This window comes from Aulonocara sp. 'chitande type north' Nkhata Bay, linkage group LG16 (genome assembly GCF_057382095.1).
Source record: "Aulonocara sp. 'chitande type north' Nkhata Bay isolate Kocher_YH1m ecotype deep benthic linkage group LG16, A_spYH_male_GT1.1, whole genome shotgun sequence".
NCBI classification, from domain to species: domain Eukaryota; kingdom Metazoa; phylum Chordata; class Actinopteri; order Cichliformes; family Cichlidae; genus Aulonocara; species Aulonocara sp. 'chitande type north' Nkhata Bay.
In genome coordinates this window covers 125,441-137,500 of record NC_141359.1, presented here as the reverse complement: position 1 = coordinate 137,500, position 12,060 = coordinate 125,441, and the positions used below count along the sequence as shown (strand labels likewise).

At 41.8% G+C, this 12,060-nt stretch overlaps 1 protein-coding gene across 1 annotated transcript in view; it reads right to left on the bottom strand.

The window, feature by feature from the left end:
• The window catches only part of LOC147310708 (uncharacterized), a 2,439-nt gene extending 2,436 nt beyond the window's left edge, over nucleotides 1–3 (bottom strand). The window contains exon 1 of the mRNA XM_086267404.1: nucleotides 1–3. This exon is cut by the window's left edge and continues 910 nt beyond it. Coding sequence (XP_086123530.1) covers nucleotides 1–3 — 3 coding nt within the window.
• Between the last annotated feature and the right edge of the window lie 12,057 nt (nucleotides 4–12,060).

The following is a 12,060-nucleotide window of genomic DNA, read 5'->3' as shown; positions in this document are numbered from 1 at the left end:
CATTTCTTAACCGCGATCCTCTTCCCCGAAATACCTATCCACCCCATCGTTTTCGTCCTCCTGATCCTCCTCGTCGTCTGCGAGCGTTCGGGCCGTCGGGTCGTCCCCCTCGGCCTCTTGCTCCTCTTCCTCCTCACTCTCGTCCTCCTCCAAGTTCTCCTGTAGCTGCTGCTGCTGCTGCTGCTGCTGCTGCTGCCGCTGCTGCTGCCACCGCTGCTGCTGCCGCCGCTGCTGCCACCGCTGCTGCCACCGCTGCTCTTTGTCTTCCTCGACCCATAGCCCTCGATAGCGAAACGTGGCCGGTCGAAACAACGGAGCGACCGGAGCCGACCACACAGCGTACGCCAAATGCGCTGGTGATTGCGATGGCGACGGTGACGGTGATGGTGAGCGGGAGGAGGAGGAGGAGAACGATGACACCGCCGGCGATTGCGATCCGCCTGTACCGACCTTAGTGCTCTTTGGCTCCCACGGTCTAGTGCGTGACATTGTCTTCTTCGTCTTCTTCTTTCTCGTTGGCACCTTGTTGCCGTTGTTGTTGTTGTTGTTGTTGTTGTTGTTGTACAGCACGCGCCCGGACACCGCCTCTGTAACCTGTAACCCAGACGCGCTTAGTACCCGCTATCCGAGCTCTTATCATCTCTCCGCGCGACGCGCTGTGCTTTCGCCGGGGTGTTTCTCGGCCACCTTTTACAAAACTTTATCGTCCGTGCTTGCACGTGTGCTCTCTGTCAAACTCATGTCTCTCTCTCTCTCTCTCTCTCTCTCTCTCTCTCTCTCTCTCTCATCCCGTCCCCTCAGGGGGATCCGCATCCCCCGGCCCCGCCCTCCATTCATTTTAGTTGCTATCTTTTTCCTCTTAATGGGTTTTTGAAGACCATTAACATTCAATGATATTATCCTATATTCCTGAAATGACATGGTTTTCTCCTAAGATACCATCTATGAGATAAACTCTCCCTGCCCCGAGCAATCAGTCCTGAAAAAAACAACCTATGCCTTAAAAAACAACAACTAAACTTACAAGCTACATATGACTTCCAAATAAGAAGTAAGAAACTAACTTCTAAATCGGCGAGGGGGATTCTCCATGCGGAGGGCCTCTCGTGGGAGTATGGTGTCCGTTCCGGTACCTTCACAACTCCCAATAGGTGGCGACAGCGCGCTTCATTCATCTCAGTTCGGAGTCCTATACTAAAACTCTATCAACCCACAGCTGTCTACTAATAAATTAACAGGATAACTATCCTAATATTCTTGTTGAGCTATAATAATCTTAATAACCTCTATCTTTAATTATCCATAAAGTTTTTCCTTTACTCTATTTAACAACCATAAACGGAGCGTTTACTCACAAGGAGCCTCTCAACTAGTTTAGTCTTTCAAATGAGATGAATGATGAAATCTCTTAAGTTTTTCCCACGCCCATTTAACATCCACAGCTCTTCTCCGTCCTTCGTCCCGTCCGCTGACCTTCCACGAGCTGTCCTCTAGCCTTACTTGAGTCTCATTAATCCCTAGAGCTCGGCGGCGGGTGGGGATTTCCTCTGGTCCACCATCTTCTTCTTTTTTTAGCAATCCTTTCTTCTCCAGATGTAGCTTTGCCGATGACACGCTCTCATAAGTAATCGGACCATCTTTGTAGAAGACCCGAAGCCTCGCTGGAGCCTGTGTCCGGAATCGAATATCATGTTCCTTTAACATTTTCCGCAGCGGGGCGTATTCCTTTCGTTTCTGGATGATTTCAGCCGGGTAGTCGTGATCCACATAAATCCGACGTATATCCTTCTTCATCCATGCTTTTTTCAACACTTGCTCTTTGATGCTGTATTCGAGGAAGCTGACAATAGTGGATCTGGGAGGTGCATGTGAGGGAGGCCTCTGACCAGGTGATCTATGACTGTTAGGATGCCTGGGTCGTCGACCCAGGGTTTTTGGAGTTTATGATATTATTTATACTTTCTAGTTTTTGGTTTCTTTGAGTTCTGTCTTATGGCTTATGTCTCTGTCTTCTTTAGTTGCTCTGTCTCCCCTATCACCTGCATCCCCTTGTCTAGTTCGCGTCTATGTGTATCCTAAGTTCCTATTTCCCCGTGTTTAGTCAGTGTTTGTGTCTGCCCTGTTCCCACGTCTCTGTTCCCTTTGTAGTGCCTGCTTATGAGTCTGTGTCTTTGTTCAGTCTGTGTTATGCGTTTCCTGTTTTACTTTGAAAGTCCATGTCTGATGTTAATGTGTCTGGTTTTGCTTCCCCTTGTCTCGTTAGGCCTGATTTGCCCCAGCTGTGTTTCCCTCCTGTTACCCATTCCCTGATTGCTCCCTCTGTGTATTTAAGCCCTGTGTTTCTTAGTGTCTGGGTTGCGATCTACCGTTTATTTTGCTGTGTGTTTTGCCTGTCCACCGGTGTTAGTTTACTTTTGACATTTTCCAGTTATGTCATGTTTACGTTCAGCATTAAAGCTGTTTTTGTTTAAGTTCTGTCTCCGGAGTCTGCACCTTGGGTCCTATTCCTGTCTGCACACAGCCACACCTAACAATGACAGCGTTGTATCCCCAACTCCAGGTCCTGCAGATCTAGTTCAGTTTTGAAGAACTTCTCCACATATTTTGTCAGGTTATCAGATTCCTGGCCCTCCGGTATTCCAAATATACGAAGGTTATTCCTCCGGGACCGAGCTTCTAGATCTGTTAGTTTGGCCAACATACGTTGTTGTTCCTCTACAGTCTGAAGGAGTACCTCTCTAGCACTCGTGTTCCACTCCTCCACCTCCCCCACTCTTTGCTCTATTTCTTCTACTCTCTTCTCTATGTTTTTCACGTTGGCCCCTACCTCATCCAACTTCTTTTTCATCTCCTCTTTAAAGTTCCCAAATTCGTGCTTCATGTCGCCCCTCACCGTCTCCAAAGCATCGCTGAAGTGTTTTTTCATATCCGTGTGACTTGTCATGATTTCTTTTCGGATAGCCTCTATGCTAGCTTGGAGGGCGGCCATCGTAATCTGGGTAACTTCATTCCTGTCGCCACTCTCACTCTCTTCGTCCGTTTTCCTTTCTGTGGTTTTTATCTTTTTAGTTTTCCCCATTAATATTTATCAAGACTTAATGTTATCTGTGTTGAAAAAAATAGGGGGAATACTGGACCGTCGCCAAGAGCTCCTAACTATGCTTCCACTCGCTCCGCCGCCATACCCGGAAGTCCCCAAAAGTCAAAGTTCCATATAAAAAAAATCTCACATGTTCAGGTTTTGTTTTGCTTTTACTTGTTACATTCCTAAAACAGCCTATGAGTTTTAATTGACTGCTGATTTAAACTCTTTTTGGTAACTTGTGGAAACTTGATTGTCGAAATTGATTTGCAGCATGTCAACTCATCAAATAACACATACACTGTATTAAAGGCTGAATATAAAATAATAAAAAGTGACCCTGACAGACAAGGCCAGTGCTGCTTGCCAAAAGACCAGTGCTGCAAATCAGACAAAATCAGCTTTTCAGGCTTGTTCACTGTTGCTTCAGACATGTACTTTGTAGTTTTAGGACCAAGCTTAAAGCTAGAAACATGAGCTAACATATTTTTAATTGTCTCCAGAAACTTGATAGAGATGCAAGGATAAACGCTGCAAATGGGGAGAAAATGACAGCCTTAAAGGTGTTTACAGAATCACTGAAATACTTAAAGGAAGATGCACTAAGAACCATCAGTACCACAACAAAGAGAGAGTTACTACCATCTGATTTCACCTGGGTGCTGACTGTACCTGCGATCTGGGATAGTTCAGCAAAGCAGTTTATGAGAGAAGCTGCCATTCAGGTACCACAATTTCTCTTTAGAGAGCTCCTGAAATTCTATCTTACAGTTTATAGTAGAGTTTGCTGAAAGAGTCACAAAAATACTATTGTGAGGTATTTACCTTACAAAATGAAGCACCTTGTTGCAACTGTTATTGTGATCTGGTTGTATATAAAAAGTTAATAGAATGCATTTTCACTGGTTACGTTTTTGATAAAATGTTGTGCTATACTGAAAACAAGGAGTTTGGGGCAGTCAAAGTCAAAAGTTTTAGAACACCCCAATTTTTTCCATTTTTTTATTGAAAAATATGCTGTTTAATATTTCATTGCATTCTAATTCCATGATCGAATTGCTTATTTGTACTATGCTTTCATTTCAATTTATAAACCCCAAATGTATTCTAAGCTTTTGACTCACCAACATAGCCCTCTTTGGCAGATATAACAGCTGTATACACCCATGGCATACTTTCTACAATGGAAAGTTCTTGTCCTATCTGTTGCAGAAGTTCCCATAAATGTGGCACTTGTCGGTTGCTTTGCTTTCACTCTTCTGTCCAGTTCATCCCAAACCTGCTTAATGGGGTTTAAGTCTGGAGACTTTGCTGGCCACTCCATGTTTCCAAGCTCACCATCTTGTTCTTTTTTTCCTGAGGTAGTTCTGATATAGCTTGGACTTATGTTTTAGGTTATTATCTTGCTGTAGGATGAACCCCTGACCAACTAGGTCCATATCAGAGGATACTGCATGGTGCTGCAAAATGCTGTGGTAGCTGTTTTGGTTCAAGGTGCCTTTCACTCTGTACAAGTCACTGACCCTGGATCCAGCAAAATAGCCCCAGACCATCACACTTCCTCCTCCATATTTGACTGTTGATGCCACACGCTATGGAACCATCCTTCCGCCTACTTGACGGCGTACAGAGATCCTGCGTGATGATCTCAAGATTCCAAATTTTGAATTATCAATCCATAATAACTTCTTCCAGTCTTGAGTAGTCCAACCCTGGTGTTTCATGGCCAAGACAAGCCTCTCTGTCTTATTCTGACATGTTACCAATGGCTTTCTTGGTACAACTCGTCCTGTCAAACCTGCAGCTCGAATTCTTCTCTTCACAGCTGAAACTGAGACTTTCTTACTACGACCACTATTAAGGTGTGCTTGAAGCTGAAGTCCTGTGAGCCGCCCATCACGCAAGCTTTTAACTCTCAGAAACTTGTTGAAACTGATTCAGTTGTGTCTTTGGGTCTGCCAGACTTCTTTCTGTCAGTTTGTCCCAGTTTCTGAGTGCCATCTGATGGTGAGGACGCTGTCTCTCTGACACCTTGACTTTCTTTGCAATTTCTCTGTAAGACAGACCTGTTATGATGGTCTATCACTCTTCCACTGTTAATTGTCTTTTTCTCACCACTTTTGTAGCAACACACTACTTTTTGCAGTACAATACTGTTCAAATGATGCTCATAAGGGTATGATACCAAAGTGTGCTCCAACACTGCTTTAATACAGACAGAGGGGGCTGTAAGTAATCCAGAAAAGTTAAACACCTGAAGGAATTAGCACGAGCATTCAAGGCTTGATCAATCTCCATTGCTGCAGAACAGATTTAAATTGTTAACCCATGTTGTGTTCACTGAAAAAGGCCTTTTTGTATAATTCTGAAATGTGAATATTATTCCGTTTTGGGTAACCTCTGGCATTTCACCGTTTACATTTCACCGGTTACCGTTGTACATTTCAAGCTATTCACTGGAGGTGAATAACTTGAACTAGAAAAATTTGCATTTCATGTGAAAATGCAGTGTGGATGCCTTAAAGCTGAAGCTGTCGGCTGAAAAAAGCTGAAAAAACATTGCCCTGAGCAGGATTCGAACCTGGCCTTTCTGTTCTAAAGGCGGCGACTCACCTCACTGTGCCAAACTCATTCTCACAAAGAAGAGGTAGAGAGATTGACAATTGTGCTGAAATGAGCAGAAGCTGCTGAGAATTGTGCTGGTAAGAGGTGGAAAGGCTGAAAATTTTTCAGAAGAGGTGAATAAGAAAAATTTGGGCAAAAAAAGAGGTGAAAATTCTGCTGAAAAGAGTTCAATTAGCAGAATTTCTGCTGAAAAGAGTTCAATCAGCAGAATTTCTGCTGAACAGAGTTCAATTAGCAGAATTTCTGCTCAAAAGAGTTCAATCAACAGAATTTCTGCTAAAAAAAAAAGTTGCTGACTAGAGTTCAACCAGCAGAATTTCTGCTGAAAAGAGTTCAATCAGAAGAATTTCTGCTAAAAAGAGTTCAATCAGAAGAATTTCTGCTGAAAAGAGTTCAATCAGAAGAATTTCTGCTAAAAGGAGTTCAATCAGAAGAATTTCTGCTGAAAAGAGGTTAATCAGCAGAATTTCTGCTGAAAAGAGTTGAATGAGCAGAATTCTGCTGAAAAGAGGTTTTTACTGAAAAAAGCTGAAAAAGCTAGTATTTGTGCTGAAAAGTGGTGAAAAAACTTAAAATTAAGCGGGATTTGAACCCGGGCCTCCCAGTCTGAGAACGGATGCTCATCTCACTGAGGTAAAACACAGCTCAGCCCGGCGAGCAGAAATAAGTGACCACATTGATAATATGTTCCATTCATTTCAATGGGGAAAAATATTGCAAAAAAATTCAATATCTCAAAAAGTATAGAAATTATGAGCACCAAAAGATATTGCCGGTATTAGCAGAAAGAGCTGAATTTTTTAAGATTTGAACGGTGAAAATAGCACAAAAATTGTGGAAGTAGTTCCACGGCGAAAAGTGTATGGAAACACCCGGAATAATAAAGAATAAAGAGAAACAGGAACTCAATAGTTTAAAGCATCCACACAACTAGAAAAATTTGCATTTCCTGCGAAAATGCAGTGTGGATGCTTTAAAGCTGAAGCTGTATGCAAAAACTAGCTGAAAAAGCTAAAAAGTTGCAGAAATTGTAAAAACTTTGCAGAAGCAAAGGAACTTTGCTACAATGGAATAACTTAGGACAACTGCTATATCTTAGAGGAAACATAATACTTGGCAGAAATACAATAGCATAGCAGAACCTAGCAGAAATATTGTAACTTATTACCAGAAAAAGGATAACTTCTCAAAAATACAAGAATTTAGGAAAAATAGTATAAATGGTAAATGGCCTGTATTTATATAGCGCTTTACTAGTCCCTAAGGACCCCAAAGCGCTTTACATATCCAGTCATCCACCCATTCACACACAGGTGATGACAAGCTACATTGTAGCCACAGCCACCCTGGGGCGCACTGACAGAGGCGAGGCTGCCGGACACTGGCGCCACCGGGCCCTCTGACCACCACCAGTAGGCTACGGGTGAAGTGTCTTGCCCAAGGACACAACGACTGAGACTGTCCAAGCCCGGGCTCAAACCGGCAACCTTCCGATTACAAGGCGAACTCCCAACTCTTGAGCCAGATTCGCCCTGTTATAAGATAACAGAAAGAATATATTTAGCCAAAAATACTTAAACATTATAGAAACACTATGATTTAGAAAAATAGTACAACATAGCAGAAATACTGTGATTTACCAGCGACACTGTGATGAACTATGAATATTGTAATTTTAAATTAATACTATGTTTCAGCACAAATACTCTAGTTTAGCACAATTGTGCCTGAGGCATCCACACAATAATAAAGAATAAAGAGAAACGGGAAAACAATAGTGTGGATGCCTTAAAGCATCCACACAATCAATTTTATTTATATAGCACCAAATCACAACAAAAGTCGCCTCAAGGTACTTCATAGGTACAGAGAAAAACTTGAATTATAATTTTACTGAAATTATGTTTACCCTTAGCCAGCAGTTTTAAATGTCCTCCAATGTCACCTGCTCTGGCCCCTGGAAGAGAATTGACTATGGTTGCTAGTGTCTCTAGCTTCACTTGTCTCAGAACAGAATCGCCAATTACCAGAGTTTGACCTCTGTCGGGTGTGTCACTGAGTGGGAAAAAAATGGTTAGACATATGAACAGGTTGGTGGTGTACCTGGGGCTTCTGTTTAAGAATATGCTTCCTCCTCACCATCACCCAGCATCCCTCTTTCCGCAGCTGCTTGGGGTCTGCCAGGGAACAGATGCAGGGCTTATGGTACCTTTGGCTGCACCAGCTACAGGGGCCTGGCTAGATACGGGTGGCTAGCTACAGATGTATCAAGGGTTTCAAAAAAAATATGCAGAACATGATATGTTGCAAACACGATGCTCGGGGTAGCTTAAGACCCAAAAGAGGGAAGTTCTCCAGAGCCAGTCACCCATTTTAAGTTATTCACATGGACATTATAGAACTGTCCAACTATAATATTTATAAGTACTTTCTAGTGATAGTGTGCCCTTTTTCAAAGTGGGTAGAAATTATCCCAACTAGAAAAGCAGATGCCATCTTGGTTGCCAAAGCAATAATAATAATAATAATAATAATAATAATACATTTTATTTAAATAGCGCCTTTCAAAGCACCCAAGGACACTGTACAACAGATAAAAACTGGAAATATACACAATGGTAAAAATAGAAGATAAAAGTTAAAACATACAGAAATTTAAGAATAGGCAATTTTAAACAGATGAGTTTTGAGGGTGGACTTAAAAAGAGAGAATGAACTAATATTTCTGAGGTCCGGGGGTAGGGAATTCCAAAGTCGAGGGGCAGAGCAACTAAAGGCCCTCCCTCCCATTGTGATCAGACGAGCAGAGGGAACAGAGAGAGAAAGAGCAGATGAAGATCTGAGGCAGCGGGATGGGAGCTTCATCTGTAATAAGTCAGAGAGGTACGGTGGAGAGAGAGAATGAATAGCCTTGAATGTATACAGAATTATTTTAAAATGGATGCGAAATTTGACCGGGAGCCAGTGAAGTTGCTTCAGGATTGGGGAGATGTGGTGGGTAGAAGAAGTCCTAGTAATAATACGGGCAGCAGAGTTCTGGACACGTTGGAGCTTGTTGATAGATTTTTGTGTGAGGCCAAATAATAATGAGTTGCAGTAGTCAATTCTAGAGATAACAAGATTATGGATGAGAATGGCAGTGGCGTGAGGTGTGAGGAAGGGGCGGAGGCGATTAATGTTACGGAGTTGGAAATATGCTGCACGTGTAATATTATTGATATGTGAGTTAAAGGATAATGTGCTATCGAGAATGACACCCAAGCTTTTCACAGAGGGAGAGATAGGGACCAGCGAGTTATTGATGGTGAGAGAGAAATTGTTAATTCTGGATAGCAGTCGTTTAGTGCCAACCAGAAGAAGTTCCGATTTATTGCTGTTGAGTTTAAGAAAGTTGGAGGAGAACCAAGAATTAAGTTCAGCTAGACAGAGGATGAGGGAGGGTGGAGGAAGAGTAGAGTCAGGTTTGGTAGAGAGATAGAGCTGGGTGTCATCGGCGTAGCAGTGGAACTGAATATTATAGTTACGAAAAATATGTCCGAGTGGAAGAAGGTAGATGATGAAAAGAAGGGGCCCGAGGACAGATCCCTGGGGCACCCCAGTGGATAAAGGAGAAAGCTGAGAAGTGAAGGATTTTAATTGAATGAACTGAGTGCGGTCAGATAGGTATGATTTAAACCAGGCTAGTGGAGTGTGAGAGAGACCAATAGAAGCTAATCTGCTAAGGAGAATGGGATGAGAGATGGTGTCAAAAGCTGCACTCAGATCAAGAAGGATAAGGATGGAGAGGAGACCAGAATCAGCTGCTATAAGAAGGTCGTTTGTTATTTTTATAAGAGCAGTTTCAGTGCTATGTAGAGGACGAAAGCCAGACTGGAACTGTTCATAAAGGTTATTATCAGTTAGGTGAAGATGGACTTGTGAAGCAACTATTTTTTCAAGGATTTTTGAGAGAAATGGTAGATTGGAGATAGGACGAAAATTATTAAAGTTGTTGGGATCTAGACCAGTTTTTTTCAGAATTGGGGTAATAGCAGCAACTTTGAAGGAAGCAGGAACAGTTCCAGTGGTGAGTGAAGAGTGAATAATAGCAGATATGAGGGGAAGGAGAGGGAGTAAGCAGGCTTTGACGAGGACAGTGGGGATAGGATCGAGCTGGCAGGTAGAAGGCTTTGATTTATGGATGAGATCAGCAATATCAACTAAGGATGGAAGTTGAAAAACAGAGAGGAAGTGAGAAGGGGGAGAAGTTAGGACAGAGAAGCTACATTGAGCATTAGGGTCCAGGTCTAAGTGTATTTTATGAATTTTATCAATAAAGAATAGCATTAGAGCATCACAGAAGTTAGATGAATAGAGATGAGCAGGGAGAGAATCAGGTGGCCTGTTAAAAGAGTTGAATAGTGAGAAAAGGGTCTTGGTAGAGTTCTTACTTGAGCAGACAATAGCAGAGTAATAAGCAGATTTGGTTTGACTAATACATTCCTGGTAAAACAGAACGTGGTTATTAAACATATCCTTATGAATAGTAAGGCCAGTTTTCTTATAGAGACGTTCAAGCTGTAAAAATATCACCCCAGAGCACGGGATTCCACATACTATTTATAGTGACAATGCCCCACACTTTGTGAATGAAGTGATTGATTACATGGCACAGCATCTAAAATAATGCTGAAAAACCACTGCTCATACCACCCAAAAAGTGCAAGGTTGGTAGAAAGAACTAATGGCACAGTAAAGTTAAGACTCAGGAAAGCAATGGAGGAAACAGGCAGCACATGGCTAGATTGCGTAGAATTTGTTAAAATCTATATGAGGAGGATGATATTGCCCAACCCCACTGTAAATGTCTATCACTTTTAAGGAGTGTCGTTGCTGAAACAGGTCCGACAAGTCAAAGTGAAAAAGAAAGTCAAAGAGCCAGTGCGTCATATTCACAACAGGTTTCCTCTGCATATGGTTTAAAACCAGATCCTCTGTCAGGTTACAACTTTTAACGCTAAGACAGAAGAGAAACTGCATTTTTGGAAATTTACTTCAAATATTTTTAAGGTAAACTGAATAAACGACTTTAGAAATTTGCACCATAGTTTACTTAGAATTGTTCATGCTGTGCCAGGAAATAATAGATGCAGGTGAACATCTTTTGTTATTTCAGTAGTATTATTTTAGTTCTTGCTTATAAGGAAAAGGCAGAACTAAAACTTTATTTTAACTTTTAGTTATTTTTCTTGTATTGTGAGATATAATTTTTGGGAAATAAATGTTACAATTTGAACACTGAGCTAAATTTGTAACTAAAATAGATTTTGGTTTGAGGCTTTTTGGTTACATGCTTTTATTTAAGAAACAATTGACTTCCTCGAAACAAGATTCAGCTTGAACATAAGATACTAATAAGTATTATGTTTGAGGTCCGTTTACTACTTAGCTCAATATATGCTTGTAGTTTAAAGACAAACATCTTCATGCATTATGAATTTAATTTACATTAAGTTTGAATGATAGATATATACTTTTTGTGTTTGTGTTTACTTTTTGTAATTTTGTTGACAATTTGCTGGAGAGTCTATAAGAATAAGGCTTCTATAGAATCTCTGTCTGCATTAAAACTCTATTTATAACACTAAATAACTTATGATTACTGAAGAAAGAGGTTCTTCCTGGTTACTGGGGATGGTGGTCTATATGTCCCATGATGTATATAAACCAGGTCTTCACAACACTTTTTTACTGCTTTGCACACTTGTTTAAAACACAAAGATAATCTTGGCATTTGGCATTTAAGCAGTTTCTAGACATGCTGAGCATTTGTTGGCCCATTTGCCTTCACAAGGCAGGGATAGCTCAGTAGGTAGAGTGGTGGCCCCATAATCGGAAGGTTGGGGGTTCGACTCCACTGAACGGCTACCCTGAGGTACCCCTGAGCAAGGTACCATCCCTACACACTGCTCCCCGGGCGCTGCATTGGTGGCTGCCCACTGCTTCACTGTGTGAATGGGTTAAATGCAGAGGAACTATTTCCCTATGGGGACTAACACATACACATTACATTATTACTCTGCAGTCCATCTCATTCCAAACCATGTTGATTGGGTTTAGTTAGGTCAGGTGACTGTGGAGGCCAAGCCATCTGGCGCAGGACTCCGTCATTCTCCTTCTTGGTCAAATAGCTCTTACACAGTGTGTTTGGAGCCATTGTCCTGTTGAAAAATAAATGACCGTCCAACTAAACACAAACCAGATGGGATAGCATGTTGCTGCAGGATACTGTGGTAGCCATGGTGCTTCAGTGTGGCTTCAACTAGGAAAGAATCCCCAACAGTGTCACCAGAAAAATAACCCCACACAATCAC